At 38.6% G+C, this 23,012-nt stretch overlaps 1 protein-coding gene across 1 annotated transcript; it reads left to right on the top strand.

Moving 5' to 3' along the window:
• The first annotated feature begins 1,980 nt into the window (after window positions 1-1,980).
• Window positions 1,981-23,008, top strand: LOC139954139 (uncharacterized). The gene is made up of 12 exons (XM_071953820.1): window positions 1,981-2,142; window positions 4,222-4,278; window positions 5,740-5,859; window positions 6,947-7,146; window positions 7,567-7,702; window positions 15,384-15,440; window positions 16,709-16,832; window positions 19,077-19,272; window positions 20,055-20,193; window positions 20,347-20,658; window positions 21,249-21,560; window positions 22,292-23,008. The coding sequence occupies exons 1-12, from the start codon at window positions 2,094-2,096 to the stop codon at window positions 22,333-22,335; spliced, it is 1,746 nt and encodes a 581-aa protein (XP_071809921.1). The 5' UTR covers window positions 1,981-2,093; the 3' UTR covers window positions 22,336-23,008.
• Window positions 23,009-23,012: the final 4 nt, after the last annotated feature.

Below are 23,012 nucleotides of genomic sequence, written 5' to 3'. Positions count from 1 at the left end.
CAACTGGAATTTACATTAGTCCATTTACATTTCAAAGTTACGGGGAACATAGATATATTATAAATCACCTATAAAATCACATTGTTACACAATGAATTGAACGAACTAAGTAAAAAACAAATTAGATTAAGTACAAAGGCACATTGATCCCTGTTAGAAATTTAAAAAAGAAAGAAAACATGGATTGAACATTTTTTGTACTTTTTTTAACAAAAGCGCATATTTAGGGATGGGAATAACAGAGTAGTGACTCGTTCTTAAACGTCTGTTTAAAACCTTGCATGGCTCGTTGCCGTGCGGCTCGGTCCTTTATCACACGGCAACGACCCTGCCGGTTTTAAACGGCCGTCAAAGAAATTGTCGCTACCCTTAATCGGGTTCAACTCGCTGAGCAAAATAAAAATAACATTACAAAAAACAATGTGACTTCCGTTTCAGATCATGGGATCATAATGCTTTTTTTCAGTGCCGGTATCCACACAAGTGCTCATTGCTTCAGTGCAAAAGTTTCCTATTTTGTTGTCCTCCAGCGGTGTCAAGATCAAGAAAAACTTAAAACAATCCAGTTTGTTTTGAAATGTCTGTTGTCTCCATGGATGGATCTGATGTAATGTGGCAGACCGTTCCACACATTCCCTGCAGATACCTGGAAAGAACGGAGTTCACATAATAAATTGTTTCCAGCATGTACCACACACCTGATGGTTTAAACCGTGAAATAACATTAAAAGACAAAAGTTACTACCATTTGATCGCTCCCGCGGTTGCTAGCTAAACAGCTGTGCCCTTGAGCCCTTGCCATACAAACATACATAACAAATAGGCACAGGAACTGTACTTTATTGTGTTCTTGCACATCCTTCCTACCTTCGGAACATCAATTCAAAGGTGACATTTAATCAAACCTTCGTTTTTGTTTCCGTTCTTGCTTTAAAGTAGTAGACGCAATTCATATAAATAATTAAAAGTTATTTTCACCAAGTCCCATCGCATGGAACATTCCAATTGTCACTGTTTTAGTCTTGTACCGGTTTAAATAAAAGACGCAATAAACCAATCGTGATGATCGTGGTGTTGACAAGACGAGTGTGGCGTTAGATCAGGGGATCGACCCAATGGGACATTTCTGCACATCATAGCATTGTCATCCTGTAAAGTTTTCCTGATGTTTTTTTTTCAAGGATCCCCCTTCCCCGTTGAAAAGAACTACGACAGTGGCAATTGCATAGTGCAGAAAAATATTGCACCCGTGGCCCTTGTCGTAAAATTCTTACTCACATCAACGGAAATGAAGTTCTTGTGTTTGACCATGGAGGTAGGATTATTTGACTTCATGATCGCATCGCACACCAAGGCCACACTATCCACAAGTGTGATTTATCGAAACAGTTTTAAAAGCTTGAACCAACATCTGAAACATTTACTGTGTAAACCGAAACGCTAAAATCAATAAACTATTATATATTAAACTATATAACCGACATAGTGCACGCCTCTACATCCCAAAATCCTAATCCGAGTTCCTTTTGTAATCATTTTTAATGAACTTGTCTCTTCATTATTATGAAGATGACATCTGAAAAATTTACTGTAAACCGAAATGCATGCATCAATCAAGCATTATATAGCTGGACACTATATAACCGACTATAGTGCTCGCAAAAGGTCCTCATCCGAGTTCATTTATTAATCATTTATTATTGAACTTGTCTTGTCATTCTAATCAAGATTACATCATACAATTTTATAATTTCTAAACATTATAATTAGAATCCTCAAACAGAACCCACTTCAAAGTTCCATGTTTCTTTTCATTTTGTTTTTCAACATAAAACCTTTTGTAGAAATGGTAACTTTCACTTTAAAGTAAAACCTTGAAACGTCCAGGTTCATCAAACAGAGGAACTGACCTGGTCTTTCCGGCCATTGTTTTAGGCTAAACTTTCGTTGGATTCACACTCACTCGTACTTTTGACAGCATGATTTGAAACTCTTTTCTACGTGACCATTGAGTACGATATGTTGTAAGGACGGGACGTGCTCTTTAGTTTGTTCCTGCGATAGCTGAAATTTCAGTCTTTACAATTTTCAAGATGGCTACTGTAGCTCGTTCAATACTGCTGCTAAATTTACTTCTAGTTGGTAAGTAAAGGTTTACGTAACTCCTGGAGCATGGATCCATATTAAATGCGTATGCATATCAATTGTAAGTGTCCACATACAAATGACTAATGGTATTAAAGGAACACGTTGCCTTGGATCGGTCGAGTTGGTCTTTGAAAAGTGTTTGTAACCGTTTTTTATAAAACGCATATGGGTAGAAAGATGTTGTAAAAGTAGAATACAATGATCCACACAAACATGCCTCGAAATTGCGTGGTTTTCCTTTTACCTCGTCGACTTACACGTCGGCCATTTATGGGGGTCAAAATGTTGACTCCCATAAATGGCCGACCGTGTTAGTTCGCACAGTAGAAGGAAAACCACGCAATTTCGAGGCAAACTTGTGTGGATCATTGTATTCTACTTTTACAACATCTTTCTACCCATATGCATTTTATAAAAAACGGTTACAAACGCTTTTGTTTTGACCAACTCGTCCGATCCAAGGCAACGTGTTCCTTTAATATCATATGGTCTTGAAAGAAAACTTTGCTTTAAGAGCTTTTACTGCAGTAACGCTTCTCAGATACAAATGTTTTGGTTATTTATTAAAACTGACATAACCACAACTGAGCTTGTTTTTGGGAACACTTTACGAACCTACTTTAATTGAATAAATAAGGAAATAAAAGGATAGCGGCGAGTTCTTTAACGGCCGTTTAAAACAGGCAGGTTGCCGTGTGATGGCCCGAGCCGAAGGGGAGGGCCTTTATCACACGGCAACGACCCTGAAAGGTTTTAAACGGCCGTTACAAAACGAGTTACTACTCTTTTATTCTTATTCATAAATGCCTTGTTAAAAAAAGGCGTAATAAAGTAAGAAACTTTGTAAAACGTATCCGTTTCCGACGTGCTTGAGCTTTGTATGTACGACGTCCGTGTGTTCTTGCGCGTTGTTGTCTTGGTGCAAGACGTTCTCGTTTTGACACGCAGTGCAGCGCAGCCAACTCACCGACAGCGCCCGTATTGCCCGTATCAAGAAACGTCTTGTACCAATACTAGCGTGTAGTATCCGACTACAACCGGTTATAAACAGAGCTCAAGCTGGTCATTATCAACCGTTTAAATACCCCCACGTGACGCGCTCTCCACTAATAGGAATAGTGAAACTGTCATGAGGTGTTTATGAATAATTGTTTGCCTTTGATTTTGATCTGTAACCCTGTGATGCACCGCCCTTGTCAGGTTAGATTTAAATTCAAGTCTGAGACTGAGGTTATTTCTCTACATGAGCCACGCATAATCGCCCCCCCCCCCTGCAGATTTGTTATCACACACTCCAACTCGCAGGCCAATGACGAAGGTTAATCTGCAAGAGGGCGCTATTTCTGGCAATGATGTGTTGGCTGTCGGGTAGACCAAAACCAACCATATACTTGGAACAAAGTCTATTGTCAGACTCAGATGTACACGACTGCACTGCCGGTGTCACATGCAATTGTGTCCGCCATGCAATACTGTTCGCTCCGGATACTTTTGCATATGCAATCGTATCCGGGGCTATGCAAAAAACGTCCGGCGGACATGCACATGAGTATGTATGTGCGCGCGTAAGCGAGCGTACATGCACTAAACCTATGTATATTCACGTATTTTATGATTGCAGCGAATACCCAACGGCCGAACATTTCCCATGTCATTCATGACATGTACTTAGCTTGTAAAAAAAAAATGGCGAAAGCGTTCCGTCGACCAAGGACGGTTTTGCACGGGGGGCGGACACAACTGCATGTGCAAATGTGTCCGGGCGGACACAATTGCATTATGCAGCAGCGTCCGGGCGGACACGATTGCATATGAAAACCGCCCGGCGGACATTATTGCATATGCAATAATTACCTCCGGATAGTATTGCATAGAGGACATAACTGCATGCGACACCGGTCTGCAGCCAGTAGACCACCAGGAAGCGTTGAAAACTCATTTTTAGTGTTGATTTCACACTTTCACAACCTTTCCTGAAGTGAAGTGAGACGTCAGTTTGAGGAAATAAATATTGTTGAATATGAAAATGTCACCTTTTGTTTTCTGTTTCCTTTTGATCAATCTTATTCACAGGACGCTCTTTGGCTCATACCATCAGCGGTGTGGACTCCAAAGAACCTCTTTACACAGGTAATGATAGTGTAATAGTCCATTGTTTGTTTAAAGCCATTGGACCCTTTCGGTACAGAAAAAAAAAGTTCACAGATTTACAAATAACTTACAGGGTTTACAGAAGGTAGTGGTGAAATACTTCTCTTGAAATATTATTCCATGAAATGCTTTACTTTTTGAGAAAACAGTAAAACAATATAAATTCTCGTTAACGAGAATTACGGATTTATTTTAAACACATGTCATGACATGGCGAAACGCGTCCCATGATCCCATGACACAAGTGTTTTACACAGTGGAACAATAGACCCCGAAAGAGAAAAGCGAAAGTTAAACCCACCATAGGAAACAACAGACCCCACAAACACCAACCGGGGCTCTCCTTTTGTTCCCCTTTTGTTTGTATTTTGTTGTAAAACAACTCACAATGGTTTTGTTTACTCGTTCCCCCTAGGCACTTCACCCGAGTTGAATGTCACACACCCAGAAGGCCGCCCCCTCCCCCAAAAAAAAAAAAATAAAAAAATAAAATAAAAAACAAATAAAATAAAATAAATATAGTAACTTCATGACATTACAGATATTGGTGACACCCATTGAAACTGCTCTGCACTTGAGCGAATTTGTTGGTGACCGGTATTTAGGCCTAATCGTGTTTACAACGTGTTTACTTTGTAATATTTTGGTAATTGTACACTCACAGTTTTGAAAGACTAAAAACACAAAACACTTCTGCCGTTGACAGCGCGCGTCAAAATGACAATGCTTTGACGTCATGTATGGGAGTTTTCTTTGTTTTACCTCCACGGTGCAACAAAGCGGCGAAACAAATTGGAGCTCCCATGAGGTTACATGAGTGATTACGTAACGGAGCTTTTCGCAAATATTTCAGAAAAGCACTGGATAAGGGAATTCGAATTGATTTTTTTTTACACAATTAAAATCTAAATATAGTCATGGGTATGACTCGAACATTTTAAATGAAATTCAGCAAAGTTCACGACTTGAAATATTCCTTCAAACAGGTCTTTATGTACAGAGAGGTCGTGACTCTTCAAATTCATTTTTGTTCCTATACAGATGTTATCCGTGCAAGGGAACAAGATGTCATTGATATAACACATAATGTGGTTCTCATACCCTTGTTCTTAAATATTAAAGGCACTGTGCACTATTGGTAACTACTCAAAATAGTTGTTGGCATGACAACACTTACTTTGTAAACAAGCAATGGAGAGCTGTTGACGGTATAAAATATCGTGCTCCCTCTAAAGTAACATATTTTTCTTGAGAAAGAGGTAAATTCTCACTCAAATAAATGCATCTGGCAGCTAATCAACTTCGATGACCAATGGAGTCAAAATGTTCACAGATTTTCTATTTTATGCATACTGGACAATAAATTACCAAACGTGTCAAGTTATTTTAGTGTCTTCAAATGTCTTTAAATTTGTGAGTGTTTATTTATCCCGAGTTTAGGATTGAGCTGTACAGGTGAACCTTTGGGTATGGAGAGTGGACTGATACCAGATGATAGTATAACTGCTTCCTCGTACTTCGGCCCTTCTTATCCTCCGATAAATGCCCGACTTAATGTTGGTAAGTCGACCACGAAAACTTATACTCTTTTCACAGTCATTATTCATCAACACCAGTTTAAAGGAACACGTTGCCTCGTATCGGACGAGTTTGGTCTATAAAAAGCGTTTGAAACCGCTTGTTATAAAATGCATATGGTTGGAAAGATGTTTTAAAAGTAGAAATACGATCCACACAAGTATCACTCTCAAAATTGCGTGGTTTTCATTTTACGTCGCGAACTAACACTGTCGGCCATTTATGTGAGTCAAAAATTTGACTCCCATAAATGACCCGACCGTGTTAGTCGACGAGGTAAAAAGAAAACCGCGCAATTTCGAGGCATATTTGTATAGATCATTGTATTCTACTTTTACATCTTTCTACCCATTATGCATTTTATAACAAACGGTTACAGAACGCTTTTCAAAGACCAACTCGGCCGATCCAAGGCAACGTGTTCCTTTAACATCCTTCGGTAATCTGTGGTAATATTTGGTTTCACTTGAAATTATCCGACACTGAATAAGTTCTAAAAACAAAACCGCAACTGAGTAACCTCTCGAACTTCGTTCATAGGCTCTTTTCGAAACCACGGCTTCGACTTTGGATTCGGCTCATCTTGGCTCCGCGGTTGTTTTGACGATATTATTGCGCGTGCTTTGCGTAAGCGCTCAAGGCTTCAGACGACAGAACGGAGCCGAATCTAAAGCCAAAGCCGTGGTTTCGAAAAGGGCCGGAGGAGACCGTGTTGCCATTTTTGAACGCGCGATATAAACCTGGGAAATGAGTGTTTAGTTGTGTTAGCGCTCAATTTGTTTTTGAATAAGGTCATGAGCATCACAAATTATATAATAGGGCCTAAGTTCACTTATAATAGTTTTATAACACAATTTAAAGGTGCGTGGCTTTAACAAGAACAAAAAATATCAGAAAATTATCAGAAAAAGAGTTGAATTTTATAATCATCAGGCCGAGGGCGGGTGCGGTTTTACAAACGACCCATAAACTTTATTTGCCTACGAATTATAGTACCTTTCTGCAATTTACCAAGATTGGTGTTTACAAGTCTGCCCCTTATGTGACTGTTTCTGTTTTCCAAACAAAGGCGACGAATTCTGGATTCCTAGATATACATTCGCCTCTTGGATTCAAGTTGATCTGGGACTGCCGAGTCCAGCTGTCACAGGACTGATAGTACAGGGTATCAGAGATGCACATGTTACAACTTTCAATGTTCAATACAGCGACGATGGAGGCGCCGAGAGCTGGACTGATTTGGTCGACACCGACGGAGAAACCATACGGGTAAGATACTTCTTCTGAGTTCAGGTGTTGGGTTCATTTCTTCTTAAAGGCACTGGGCAAGTTTGTTTGATTGTTAAAGACCAGTAATCTCACTTGGTGTATCCCAACATCATGCGCAAAATAACAAAAAAAAATTGCTCCATTGGTCATCGAAGTTGCAAGAGAATAATGAAAGAAAAACATCACTGTTGATAAAAAGACTTCCTGGCACACTAGCCTCTAGTTAGATTAGAATATATCTTTAGTTTTTAATTGTATTTTATTACTTACTACACCCCCGCTATCTTGAAGATGCCCACACACACATGATTCTGAACATGTGGGTGTGGGTACAAAAATCATGTTCAAAAATTTGTGTTGGAAATCAAAACACTGAGCGTGAATACGTCATTTAATCACTTTATTGCTTGTTTATTTCAGTTCGATGGCAATTACAATGGAGAACAAAGGACTGTGAACTTCCCGGTGGTACAGCGGACAAGATTTCTCAGAATTCTGCCCCAAAGTTGGAACTATCGGTCACCTCGCCTGAAGTTTGAAGTTCTTGGGTGTCAAGGTATGCTTTTAGTCTGTTCTAAATTTGTCACTAATATTTTCTCTTTTGTCAAAAATAATTAAGATATTAAAGGACTGAATATGTGACAATAGTACCTATATAACTAACGCCACAATAGCAAATTAACACCTTATTTTAAAGACACTTGACACTATTGGTAATTGTCAAAGACCAGTCTTATCAACATACGCATAAAATAACAAACCTGTGAAAATTTGAGCTCAATTGGTCATCGAAGTTGCGAGATAATAATGAAAGAAAAAAAAAAAAAAAAAACCTTGTCACATGAAGTTGTGTGCTTTCAGACGCTTGATTACGACACCTCAAATTCTAAATCTTTTTCGAGGCTAGGTGGCAGCAGACCTACAAAATAAATCAATTGTTTTCGGTAATGTACACATGCCTACTCTCTTTAAACAATGGAAATTTACCGGGTAAGTCTGCTGCACCTAGCATTCCAAAGTCACCCAATTTGAGATCTGTTTGTTAACTTTTCTGTTGTTATTTAGATTTTTGAAGTGCTGACATCGTGTAAAACATTGACGTTTTGCCTCCAAAGAAGTAAAGAAACCTGGGGCTCATTTCACAAAGCGTTAGGACTATTCCTATCTTAGGTCAAGTCCCAGAAGATATTTACAGTTTAAGGCTAGTCCTAAGTCGAGATAAGACTATAGTCATAACTCTTTGTTAACCCCGTCTAGGTTTTGTTGCTAAGTACAGTGACAGCAATAAAACATTAAGGCCATCAGATGTATGCTGCCGTTATAGTTGTCTAACTCCGGCAACCTCGTTTTTACACGTTTTGCCTCACAAACTACGACTCGTACTTGCCGCCGAAACACCTGCAAATCAAAACATTTTCTCGCAATCGAAATGGTTTTATAAACACGAAATGCTTTTACAAAAATAAAGCAATTAAGTGCAATGCAACTACTGATCGAAACTTTCTGCAAGTTTGATAATGGTTTGTGTTAATAAACAAAACGATTTACCGCTCAAACCCGCTGGCATTGCTTCGGGTGAAACGAACGTTCTTTGGGGAAACGCACAACTTTGTTTGATAATATAAAGAACAATTTGATTGTGATAACTATTCACAGTAACTTTTGAAGATGATGGCCTCGTCCGATTAGTGGAAGGTGATGACGAACTTAGTGGTCGAGTCGAGATTGTTCATGAAGGTAGTTGGGGCGCAGTTTGTGATACCAACTGGGACTTCAAGGATGCGACTGCTGTATGCAGGCAGCTCGGATTCCTAGAAGCAAGCGAGGCTAAGATTGGATCATACTTTGGAGCGACAGAACTTCCCATCGTGATGGATCGAGTCAACTGTAAAGGAACGGAGAAACATCTAGCTGACTGTGCATTTGTTTGTATGGATGAAGTGCAAACCTGTAAAAACACAGCTGGAGTGGTCTGTAAACCAAGTAAGGAATTGCAGATAATTTCTAGTGACAAACTAAGTTTATAAGTAAAGGTTTACGGCAACACCTTGTAATGATATCTCGTGACGAGTTGGGGTGGTTCTTAAAAGAACCGTTGGTTCCAACTCGAAACCCTAACTCATTTGCAGATTATCGTACAAAAGTAAGAGTGCAACAATTGGTTAATGGTCTGACGTTTCGACCTTACCAGAGTCTTTCCCGAAAGCCAAATGTCAACACAATGTTGTGTTGTGTTGTGTTGTCATTTAACCTTCGAGAAAGACTCTGTGTTAGGACATTAACAATGTTTTGCGTTAATTTATACCATCAGTCCTTTTGATTGGAGCTAATTTGTATTTCTCATCACAGTAAAGGATTACATCATATCGTCACACAGGTTTAGCTGATGATGATTTGGCGCACAGTTTATTTTTTACAGGAATTTCGAGAAAGAACCTTATACCCCAAATATCGACATCGTCATAATTTTTTTTTATATATATTCTTTTAGATGCTATCCGGTTGGCTGGAGGTGGAAACAAGACGAGGGGACAAGTTGAGCTGTTCAAGAATGACACATGGGGTGCAATCTGCGATACAGACTGGGATATCATTGATGCTGGGGTCGTCTGTCGACAGCTAGGCTTCTCTGGTGCCAAGGAGGCAAAGTCAGGTTCTTACTTTGGCGAACTAGAGGGCCCTAAGTACATGCAAGGGGTTTCGTGTGATGGTTCCGAGGCCAAGATCACCGACTGCCCGTCGCATTGCTGGGATGCGCCGAAGTGTAGCAGCACAGAAACTGCTGGAGTTGTCTGCCTTTAAGGTAGGCTACACCTATAGTTTTTAAACTTCAAAGTGTTGAATTTACACCTTACAGGCACTGGACACCTTTGGTACATTGTCAAAAACCAGTCTCCTCACCTGGTGTATCTCAACATGCATAAAATAGAATAGTAAAAGAAATAACACCTTTGTCGCACACAAGTTGGGTGGTTTCAGATGCTTGAATTCGAGACCTTAGCAGATGTCTCGAACTCAACTCAAATACTTCATTACTTCATTCAGAGGGAGCCGTTTCTTACCTTGTTTTATACCATCAACAGCTCTCCATTGCTCGTTACCAAGTAAGTTTTTATGCTAACAGTTTTTTAAGTATTACCAATAGCGTCCGGCCAGTGCCTTTAAAGAGTGCGTTCATTCACAACTGTATAAAATTATTATTGAATTTTAGTAACATTATGAAAAGTTAAATTAATATTTTCAAAGATTAATATCTCATAATATTGCAACTTCGTCGAAATCACATGATTGTTATTTTCAAAGAATGGATTGTCACTTCACACACTATAGTTTTTAGAGTGTAATCTCATCCCTGAAACGAGAGATAGCGATTTGAGTTTGTGGGACGAATTTGTCCCTTGATGAAACATAGTTACAATCTGCTGATGTCTTTATATAAGACTACACCATCATGCAACACCTAGTCAATGGTGCAAAGAACTATAATGGTTTGTTCATCAGCGTGTGGGAAAAATTGAGAATTATCACTACAATGAGTGTTTAATCAAAACAAAAACTGGTTTTAAAGTATAGCAGTTTCCAAGACAAATTTCTTTGGTGCATCCATCTTGTTTAAAAAAAAATGACAACCAAGCAATCAAAGCGAGGCTTGAAGTAAATACGGGTACAGAATTTTATCTCAGTGCAGCCATCTTGCTAGCGTTTATTGGTAAGTTGAATAGCTGCAGTTTTATATGAGTAATGTTCAATGTTAGTAATCCTGTTAAAGGCAGTGGACACTATTGGTAATTGTCCAAGACTAGCCTACACAGTAAGTGTATCTCAACATAATATGCATAAAACAACAAACCTGTAAAAAAAATTGAGCTCAATCGGTCTTCGAACTTGCGAGATGATAATGAAACACAAAAACTCCCTTGTCACACGAAGTTGTGTGCGTTTAGATGGTTGATTTCGAGACCTCAAGTTCTAAAACTGAGGTCTCGAAATCAAATTCGTGGAAAATTACTTCTTTCTCGAAAACTATGGCACTTCAGAGGGAGCCGTTAGTTATACTATCACCCTCTCCCCATTACTCGTTACCAAGTAGGGTTTTATGCTAATAATTATTTTGAGTAATTACCAACAGTGTCCATTGCCTTTAATTACCATTCTAAGGTGCATCTATCTTGTTTTTACAAAATGACAAGCAAGCAATCAAACCGAGGCTTAAAGTAAAGGTACATATTTATTACCTTTATCTTGTAGCATCTTGTTTTTCTCTCATTCAAACCAAACCAAGGCTCGAAAGAAAAATAGTTGGGTCCTCTTGGTGATTTTATTAATCAGTACCCATTATCAATATGGTTGACAGGGGACCAGACAAAGATGATTGCAACAAGATAAGGAAGGAACTAAAAACTAACCTCTACAGCGGTTCGGAACTTTTCGTGTGCTCTCGGAACATTCCGGCACGGTTCGCGACGATTCTCCATGCAGCAGGTTTGGGGAGTTGTTACATAAGAGTGGACTAACCACTAGGACCTGGTTGTTAATTATTTCATGTTTAAAAGATGCAAGTGCTGCTTCAGACCTCTTTATTCAAGTACATTTGTAGCAGCAGGTTTGGGGAGTTGTTACATAAGAGTGGACTAACCACTGGGACCTGGTTGTTTATATTTTCATGTTTAAAAGATGCAAGCACTGCTTCAGACCTCTTAATTCAAGTACCTTTGTAGCAGCAGGTTTGGGGAGTTGTTACATAAGAGTGGACTAACCACTAGGACCTGATTGTTAATTATTTCATGTCTAAAAGATGCAAGTACTGCTTCAGACCTCTTAATTCAAGTACCTTTGTAGCAGCAGGTTTGGGGAGTTGTTACATAAGAGTGGACTAACCACTAGGACCTGGTTGTTAATTATTTCATGTCTAAAAGATGCAAGTACTGCTTCAGACCTCTTTATTCAAGTACATTTGTAGCAGCAGGTTTGGGGAGTTTTTACATAAGAGTGGACTAACCACTGGGACCTGGTTGTTTATATTTTCATGTTTAAAAGATGCAAGTACTGCTTCAGACCTCTATATTAAAGTACATTTGTAGCAGCAGGTTTGGGGAGTTGTTACATAAGAGTGGACTAACCACTGGGACATGGTTGTTTGTATTTTCATGTTTAAAAGATTCAAGCACTGCTTAAGACCTCATTATTCAAGTACATTTGTAGCAGCAGGTTTTGGGGAGTTGTTACATATGAGTGGACTAACCACTGGGACCTGGTTGTTTATATTTCCATGTTTAAAATATGCAAGCACTGCTTCAGACCTCTATATTAAAGTACATTTGTAGCAGCAGGTTTGGGGAGAGTTGTTACATAAGAGTGGACTAACCACTGGGACCTGGTTGGGCCGAACCGCTGTGGAGTTTAGTATTTAGTGCCTTCCACAAGATAAAGGTGTTTAGTTCCGGCTCATTGGTCCTTTCGTACACTTAAAACTTCAATCCATTTAATTTTCACTCAACACTGTATGTAGACGTTTTATTTGGATGTCACAGCAGAACTTCTATTTCATAAAGCTGTTGACCGTAAGCAGTGGGTAAATGATCCCATACCCGCGGTAAGCACATGAGTGACGTAACATTCCAAATTCATCGTGAACGAGCATGCGGGCCTAAAAACTTTCTGCTTACTTGAAAAAATCATGTTAAAATGCGTTTAATGCTAACGCAAATTTTTCTGCTACGGTAAGCACAATTTGCTTACTTTGCTTGCTAAACATCTTTATGAAAGTGGGCCCTGTGCCAAATTCATGGCTCTGCTTACCGACAAATTCTATGATATGCCTCCTTGAGCCCTAGCTATACCGAAAAACATACAAAACAATTATTACATGTTATACTTCATTCCTACTTTTTGACTATCAAGTAATAAATCACATTGTAAACTTATTAACCATTTCGAGTGTTTCCATTATGTGGTCGGAGTGGCATGTTTCGTTTTAACCAATCAGAAAATGTTTTTGAAGTCGGCGAACTAATACCATTTGCACATTGTAACCTACTTTTAAATTTACTAGCTATTTAAAGCAGTAGACGCAATTCGCATAAATAACATTGTTTTTCATCGAGTAACCAGATGGACCATTCCCAAACAAGAAATTTCACTGTTTCAGTCTGGTACCAGTTTTATAAAAAGACGCAATAATGATGACCGTTGTGATCTAGGCAATGTTCGTGTGGCATTAGATCGGGGTACCGGCCCCGTGGCCCCTTCTCAGTTCTAACTTACATCAACATATCAACAGAATGGGAATTTGTTTTGTAATAGTGTTTGTAATGTGGCTTTTAGACCCCCCCCCCCCACACACACACAAGTGTGGAAACGCCTGCAATCGGGGACCCTCCTTGTTCAACTCTTTGTGATAGCAATCGGGGACCCCATTGTATTCCTTTGTGATAGCAACCGTGGACCCATTGTCCCTTTTGTTATAGGTCCCCGGTTGAATGTGGAAACAAACCCACACACACACCATGCTGAATGTCATGCTATCTCCAAGTATGATTTATCGAAACAGTTCTTGACTAAAACATCTGAAATATTTAATGTAAAACGAAATGCATATACGTCAATCATGCACAGGCTTAAAGTCCAGCTCATTCTTCCTGCGAATGCGATAAGAATTTTGACGCCACAAATTCGCAACGAATAAGTTGAACTGTGGGCAACTCCTGCGAAACATTCACTGCGAGGGCAGATGAATCGGGGTTCACACATCCCAACACTAAAACAAAAACCTGATACGCATATTTCTGTATCCCAAAAGCAAGTAATTATAGAACTGATATTGATGTCACAAAAGTATATACAAGGATGATATTTCTTAAACTTGATGTTCCATCTTTTTTTGTTTCAACATAAAGCTATTTAGTGATTGGCAAGTTATCACTTTAAAATAAAACCTTGAAATGTCATCTTGCAGATAACAGTGGACCCTTATTTAAGGTTAAACTTCCCGGATTCACAGTAACCGGGACGTGATCCTTGGCAAACATATTTTCCATGAAGCTAAAGTCTAGATCCTTCTTGTTTGTTTTGGCAAGACACCAATCATCACGTGGTTGTATGTTCAAAGGGGTTTCTTATAAAAGTAGGGCCGAGCCCAATTATTTGCAGTACTGCAAAAGCCGATTCTTGTATTAACAACCATCATGATGTCTACTGTTGCTAATTCGATGCTGCTGCTGGATGCACTTCTTATCGGTGAGTTAAATATTTACGTTTCATAGAATAAAGAATCTAAAAGTTATCATTCCTTCCTCTTCAACCAACACAATTATATTTCTAGTTCCTGTATATGCGAGTATGCCATTACCCTAAATGGGAAACATTTCTGACAGAAACGTTTTCTTAAATTCAAATTTGGGGGAATACAAATTAACATCTTGTACCATGACAACAATATTTTAAGTTCGAAGTGAAATTATTATTAAAATGCTTTACACAACCGAAAGTACGTTTGTACTGCCATGAGTGGTATAGCAGAGCCAACTTTCACTTTAAGTAGGGTGCAAAAAGAAAGAAAGAAAAAAATATGAGAACGATTGTTGGTTAAAGGCACAGGGGTCGATTTCACAAAGAGTTAGGACTAGTCCTAACTTAGGACTTGTCCTAGGAGATATACAAATTACATGGATAGTCCTAAGTTATGACGAGTAACTGGTCCTAACTCGAGAGAAGACTAGTCCTAACTCTATGTGAAATCCATCCCTGGACACTGTTGGTAGTTACTCACAATCGTTAGCATTTGTAACGAGCAATGGAGAGCTGTTGATAGTATAACATTTTGTGAGAAACGGCGCCCTCTGGAGTAACGTAGTTTTTGAGAAAGAAGTAATTTCTCACTAAAATATTGAATTGAATTCAAGCTGAGGTCTCGAATTCAAGGCATCTGAAAGCACTCAACTTGTGCGACAAGTTTTTTTTCTTATTCTCGTATTATTAGCTCGCAACTTCGACCACCAATTGAGTTCACATTTTCACATGTTTGTTATGTTATGCATGTGTTGAGATACACCAAGTGAGAAGACCGGTCTTTGTAGTGTCTTTAAGTGGATATACATGTACGACCACTGGCAGCTGGGTATATTTCGTGTGTTGTGTACCCTTGCTCTCAAAGAATAGGTGTTATTTAACGTAATATATAGTAAGTAACTTTTCTCCCTTGTTGTACTACTTCCTATTTGTTTGTCAATCTTGTCCAGGACTTTCTTTGGCCCATCCCATCAGCAGTGTGGAAACTCGCGAACCATATTCAACAGGTGAAGTATTTTTGTTGTTATTCGGTGTTTGTGTTTGGCTCTTTTCTTTTCTTTTTTTCCTTTTAATTCGATTTGTTGACTTGCAAGGTTGACCACATTATTGAAAATCGCAATAACTTTATTTTTTAACTATACTCTAATATTTATACTCTATATTTTAATTGTTATTATTTATTTTTTATTTTTACTATGGTGTTTATTTTTTACGAAGCGATTTCTTCAAATCGACACAGTACAACCGACGTCATCATCACGATACAGCCTTGGTTGTGCCATTTTGGGAGTGAATGACCGGTTCATACTTCCTGCAAATGTAAAATGCGATGCGAAATTTGGTGACGCAATAATCTGTACGGGCTGTTTTTCCTATTGTGAGGCAAGAAACTTCACTTTACCTCGAAGCATTCGCAGTAACTTCGCAAAACCTTAGGGCATCTATGTGTGGATATATAAACGTTACCGCCACACAAAATTTGTCAACCTTTTACATCGCCATGTTTTTAACATTGTATTTGTTTGTGCTACTAATTAGACTTTATTCAGGATCTATAACGATGACACTCTTAAAACCACCGAGTGTCGAAGTTATAAATCACAACTGCGTCGTGACTCTTTAAATTAAAGGGACACGTTGCCGTGCCATTTCGAGGCATAATTATTGTGTGGATCATTATATTCTACTTTTCAAACATCTTTCTAACCTTATGATTATTATAACAAATGGTTTCAAACGTTTTTCATAGACCAACTCACCCGATCCAAGGCAGGTGTCCCTTTCTGTGTTTCTTTTCATTATTCCATACAAGGTAATCGGTGCAAGAGAACAAGTTGTCATTGCTATAACAAATAACATAATTTTTATTAAAGGAACACGTTGCCTTGGATCGGACGAGTTGGTCTATAAAAAGCGCCTTGTAACCGTTTTCTATAAAATGCATATGGTTGGAAAGATTATATAAAAGTAGATTACAATGATCCACATTTGCCTCGAAATTGTGTGGTTTTCCTTTTACTTTGCAAACTAACACGGTCATTTATGGGAGTCAAAAGTTTGACTCCCATAAATGGCCGACCGTCTTATAGTCGACGAGGTAAAAGGAAAACCGTGCAATTCCGAGGCATGTTTTTGTGGATCATTGTATTCTACTTTTACAACATCTTTCTACCCATGTGCATTTTTATAACAAACGCTCTTCAAAGACCAACTCGACCGATCCAAGGCAACGTGTTCCTTTAACGTACAAGTGTTTATTTATCCGACTTAATAGGACCCCTCTGTGCAAGTGGACCCTTGGGAATGGAGAGTGAAGAAATTCCTGATGAGAGTATAACTGCATCCTCATACTATAACGTAAATTGGCTCCCTAAATACGCTCGACTTAATATTGGTAAGTGGACCACCATCTTGTTATGATTTTGTTCGCAATGAACAATTAACACAAACTTAAATGGTGGACCTGAAGGTAAACCCCACATCAAAAATATCTTTGTACACTCCTGAAGCTTCAAAAAGAAACTCGCAATAACCTTTGCAATTTTGTTTGCAAATGTGTGCGATGCCGCAAATAATCACAAACAACATTAATAAATACCTCAGACAGTTTCCCTATTCCTATTGAGCGCGTCACGTGGGTGTGTATAAACCTTTGTTTATGACCAGTAAAAAGTGTTGAAACATGGGCGTGACACGCGAGATTGTACCTGTGCTTATAAAACAGTTTCGTCATTCCTATAGACTGTGCAAGTCTCGCACGTAGCGAAAACGAGAACTTAATTCGAAAAAAAGTATATTTTTGTACAAAACCAAACTGTATTGAAATTGTTATTTGTTAAAAAAATTCTTAAAAATTATTATTTTTAACGTACTTTTTGTATAATTATTATTTTAATTCGTGTACATAATAATTGTTTTATTTAAATTAACGTAAAAATTATACATTTATCGGGACGAGGATCGCTGTTCGACATCGACCTGGATGGTTTTTCTAATAAACCCCGTTTGTGAATCACGTCCAATTGGTGCGATCATCACATAGGTTCAGCGATAATGGGAACGTCAATTGGGTAATATTCTTAATTGTTTAGAGTAAACCGGAAACTGGATGTCAAGTTTTTTTCTTCAGTTTTCTTCGTTAATTTGTTGAATTGATTTTACTTTTCTGTTTTTAATCACTTATTTTTACATTCCCAAGAACACATTCACTTTTTAGAGTCATAACTTATGTTAAACTAAAATTATTGACAGAACAAAATCTCCCCAACGTAAAACTCCATTAGGTTGGGACCACAATGGTCCCGGAAGTTCAATTTCTCGCGAGACTTGCACAGTCTATTGGTACATAGACCTTTTCGCAAATACTGGGGCGCGCGCGTAAAGCTTGGAATTAGGTGCATTGTGGTCTAGCTGATTACAAATTTGATTCATATATATCCCACAATGCACCTCATTCAACAGTCTGCGCTTGCGCATTGGTATTTGCGATAAGGTCTATGGTCGAAAGCAACGGCCGGGACGCGCACAACATTCCCTTATAAGGAGTTGTTTAGCCGATCGGCCCGAGGGCCTTACCATTTCAAGGCTGGAGGGGTTTTGTGTTGAACAATTAAAAATTGTGCATTTAATTTACTTTTTGACCAAAAAGTGTTGATGTGTTTTGACCGAAAACGTATTTATGAATGGGAATCAAAATGTGTTGAATCGGTTTTCAACAAGTGGTTTAAACCCGGGGAGGCCTGGTTCTTGATAATTTACCTCGACTTCGTCTCGGTATAATTATCAAGAACCAGGCCTCGTTGGGTTTAAACCATTAGTTGAAAACCTCTTCACCACACATTGATTCCCTTAATGATCGGTTCGTGTTGCTTTAGAAAGAGTAGCCTGCTGAATGCTCATTGAAATCTCCCCTTGATTCAAAATCATCTCTAATCTACACCTTCAAGGCTCTGTTATATTACGATAGAAACTTTTACAAGTCCTGAATACATGCTTTATATAAAGTTGTTTCAAACCCGTTTATATAAAGTGCCATAAAAGTGTCAGCCTATTCTACAATTGCAGTGACTCGGAACATAAAGTGTTGTACTCGATGTAATATATAAATAAAACACAAAAATATTGTAGGCATCTTAAACATCAGATCAAATAGGGTCTTATTAAATGTTTTACCAAAAACAATCAACAAATTATTTGTCAACTTATTGAACAAACCTAAAACGTCAAAAGTTTTTATTTTTATATTTTTTTCTATTTTTTTAATTTTATTGTTTATTTTTGTATATTTTTTTGTATATATTTTTTATTTATTTATTTATTTATTTATTTATTTATTTATTTATTTATTTATTTTTATTTATTTATTTATTTATTTATTTATTTATTTATTTATTTTTTTTTTTTTTTTGGGGGGGGGGAAATATCGCTTATCAGAATAAGAGTTCAGGGGCGGGGTGGTTGAAAAACCACCCAATATTCATACACGACCACCTTCCTGTCATTTCCAATATTCATACACGACTACATTCCTGTCATTTCCAATATTCATACACGACTACCTTCCTGTCCTTTCACTAAGATGGGTGCGTAATTGACTATTTCTATATGTATTGTTGTTTTAATTTACAAGAGAACGGAGGCAGCAACTTTTGGATTCCTAAGCCAGCAGCCGACTCTTGGATTCAAGTTGATCTGGGACTGCCAGATCCAGTTGTCACAGGACTGATTGTGCAGGGGCATACATCTCAATATGTGGCAACTTTCAGCGTGCAGTACAGCGACGACGGGAGCGCCGAAAGCTGGACTTGTTTAGTCGACACCGAAGGAGATACGATACATGTAATAATACAATATCCTTTTGAGTTCAGTTGTTGAGTCCCCATTGGTCTTCTTAAAATAGTCGTTGTGGTATAAAGAGTTTGCTATTTAATAATGCATTCTTTTTATTTTATAAAAGGGGGTTCACTGGTATATTTATTTAATTATTGGAGTCATAGATCATTATTGAATAATCGACAAAATAGACCTTTAGCATTGGCGTTTTTAACACCTTTTTAATTCCGACAAACGAATTGGGTTTCGGTTGTACGTGGTTCGAATGGATATGTGCAACACGAATACACAATCACAGTTTTGCGAATTGTGTTCATTGATGTTAATAATAATTATAGTAAACATTTCTATGGCGCTCTACAATTAACACTTTGAAATTGTTTGCTTCATGAATGTTAAAGTAGTGGTGAGTTTCAATCGCGCATAAACGATAACGTTTGAAAGAACTCCAACCATTATGGATAATAGTTATTTGCTATTTATTTCAAGGCAACCTGTAATGATTTTTCATTAGCCACTTCGGGTTCATAGACATTAAGAAATCCCACTCGCCATGCCACTCGGGAAACAAAACGGCACACCAGGCAAAGAGCATAAAGTGAGAAATGGGATACAGCTATCATTACAAAGCAATTAATGTGTAAATCCCCGAAGCTTTGGAATCAATTCATACATGGTGACGAATGACCAGTTAGTGGGCTACAACTTCCAATAAAACGATTTGCAGGATCGCAATGAGCGTTAACTCATTCAAAACAAACTCAAACCTCTCAATTTGACTATTATAGTTCAATGGCAATGTCAATGGTGGAGAACAAAGGACTGTAAATTTCCCGGAGGTACTGCAAACCAGATTTCTCAGAATACTGCCACTCACTTGGACATCTGCCGCTCCTTGCCTGGATTTTGAAGTCCTTGGATGTAGAGGTACTGCTCAAAACATATGATTGTTGCTTTAATTGATATTGTCTTTTTATGTTAAAATGTAAAAAAAATGCTAACTTTATTTAGGGAAAATTCATACTATTATAAAACATAACGAACAGTCTACGATTGTGACTCTGTTCTGTTTTATTGAAGATGGTATCGTCCGATTAGTGGGAGGTGATGACGCATCTAGTGGTCGAGTCGAGATTTACCATGACGGTGGTTGGGGTGCAGTTTGTGATACCAACTGGGACTTCAAGGATGCGACTACTGTATGCAGACAGCTCGGATTCCTAGAAGCAAGTGAGGCTAAGATTGGATCATACTTTGGAGCGACAGAACTTCCCATCGTGATGGATCGAGTCGCCTGTAAAGGAACGGAGTCTTATCTATCCGACTGTGCATTTGTTTGTAGGGATGGCAATCAAACTTGTAACAGTACAGCTGGAGTTGTCTGTAAACCAAGTAAGAAATTGCAGATCATTTCTTGTGACAATATCATTTTAATTCTCTGAAATCGTTTTCACGTTATTCCTTTTTGTGTTTTGCGACGTTTCCTGTGTTGTTTTGCAGAAGGTAAGTTTCGAGAAGAACGTTATTTGAAATGTAATGGGACACAATGAGGTGTACACAAAATGAAGAATAGTGTTGTTGATGATGATTTGGGCTATTGACCTAATTCAACTGTCCTGTCACCAGAGACACGTTGCCACCTACTCCTGCCATGGGGCTGAAACAGGGCTACCCCTCCACAGTCTATAAGGATGTAGGCATGGGTATCATCCATTATAGCGCCTGCAGCCGATTTCACGAAACTCTAGGATTAATCCTAACTCGAGCTAGGACGAGTAACCCGTCCTAACTTAGGATGGGTTGATTGCTTCCTACGTATTTGGATACGGGATTCAACTCGTCCTAAGTCTTAAGATTAGTCCTAAGTTAGGAACAGTTTGGTGAAATCGACCGCTGGTGATAACGGAATGCACTATACCGATAAACGTTATACAAGCATTTAGGGGTAAGATTTTCTTTTTTCATCATATTTTTTTGTGCAGACACTATCCGGCTGGTTGGAGGTGGAAACAAGACGAGTGGACGAGTTGAGCTGTTCAAGAAAGACACATGGGGTACAATCTGCGATACCGACTGGGATATCATTGATGCTGGGGTAGTCTGTCGACAGCTAGGCTTCTCTGGTGCCACGGAGGCAAAGACCGGTTCTTACTTTGGCGAACCAGAGGGCCCTATGTACATGCAAGGGGTTACATGTGATGGTTCCGAGGCCAAGATCACCGACTGCCCTTCGCATTGCTGGGATGCGCCGAAGTGTAACAGCACAGAAACTGCGGGAGTCGTCTGTCATAACGGTAATCTCAATTCTTGAGTTTGCGAACAAGCATAACCCTTTCTAAAATAGTTACAATCCTCTGATATCTTTACATGAGACTGTAAACCATCCTATAGTCAGAAGGAGCATGGTGATACCATTAACGGGCGGTAATTTTAAAAAACCAAGTGATTCCAACCCAAACAGCAGCTTTTCAAACTCACAAATATTCACGAAGGACGACCAATCACATGTGAATTAGTGTGGATACCCTCACCTCCCCCTTCTGAAGTGTTGACTGTGTGAAACGTACATGGTGTGAAATTAATACAATGATTTAGTTTTACCAAGCAAGTATTATACAATATTATCCCAGAATATTTAATGTTTTCAATCAACGTCCTTTGGGTAAAAGTCCATTGATCTACCTTGTGTAATGTGTATGTTAATAACTTTAATGCATTTTTTAAATATTTTTTATATAATATAATTATAGTAATAGTAACAGTATTTTTACTCGGTGTATATATGCATCCGCAATTCGGCCATGTTTGCATTTTTAATAAACCAATAATAATAAATCCTGAGCGGCTATCGAAACTTGCCCCGAAACGAGAGACCTGTTTGGTAATAGACCATGCATCGATTTCAGGAGGAGTCAAACCGTGTCCCCAACACCAGCTTTGTTCGTCAATTTGGTTTGTATTGTCATTCTTTTAATTTAATTATTTAAATAGTTATCCTTTGTTCTTACACATGATTTTCTTTTAGGAAATTTGAAGACTGAGATTGAAGAAATCCCGGCCTTGCAGTAATTCTGCTGTCGTCAAGTGTAAGATTCTATAAATACTTGATTAATGTATAGCCTTGTCAAGCACCCGCTCTGAATTCAACAGGTAGCATGAATCACACGTTGGACGACGAACTGCATGCACCGGTACCGCATGCAGTACATGATATACAGTATACCGTGGGGGTCGAAGCATGCTTTTTCAACATTGTACAACGAAGCCGAAAACGAGGTTGAAAAACCTCGAAAAACCATCCTTCGACCCACGCTATCAAGTACTGTATCAGGTATCCATCAGCACCGTGCTAATACATGTATCTATGCAGTTCGTCGTCCAACTATCTGGTGATCGAATTCAGAGCGGGCCGCGCCGGTGCTTGCGTTAAGAGCCTTGGACAAGGCTCGATGAACGTAGCTGCATTGTGGCAGATTATAATTACGGGCTGGAGTATGCTGGGTTATTCCATTGCACAAGTTTAAGTCTAGTGAAAATGGAAAAGGCAGATTTCGCCAAGTAATTTGATTTTGTGACAATACACGAGTAGAATGGATACATTTATGATTAAATAAACATGTGGTTACCAAACGTTTACCCTTCCTAAAGGCCCTGCCTTTAAGCGTTAAAGGAACACGTTGCCTTGGATCGGACGAGTTGGTCTATAAAAAGCGTCTGTAACCGTTTTGTATATAATGCATATGGTT

The sequence above is a fragment of the Asterias amurensis genome, chromosome 2 (assembly GCF_032118995.1).
Source record: "Asterias amurensis chromosome 2, ASM3211899v1".
NCBI lineage: Eukaryota > Metazoa > Echinodermata > Asteroidea > Forcipulatida > Asteriidae > Asterias > Asterias amurensis.
This window is presented reverse-complemented; position numbering and strand designations above follow the sequence as displayed.

Bases quoted from the DNA above. Each gene is read 5' to 3' on its own strand.
- LOC139954139 (XM_071953820.1), top strand. From the start codon at position 2,094: ATGGCTACTGTAGCTCGTTCAATACTGCTGCTAAATTTACTTCTAGTT. The intron at 15,441-16,708 runs GTGAAGTATTTT...CCGACTTAATAG, and splicing joins TCGCGAACCATATTCAACAG to GACCCCTCTGTGCAAGTGGA. The intron at 19,273-20,054 runs GTAATAATACAA...TGACTATTATAG, and splicing joins CCGAAGGAGATACGATACAT to TTCAATGGCAATGTCAATGG.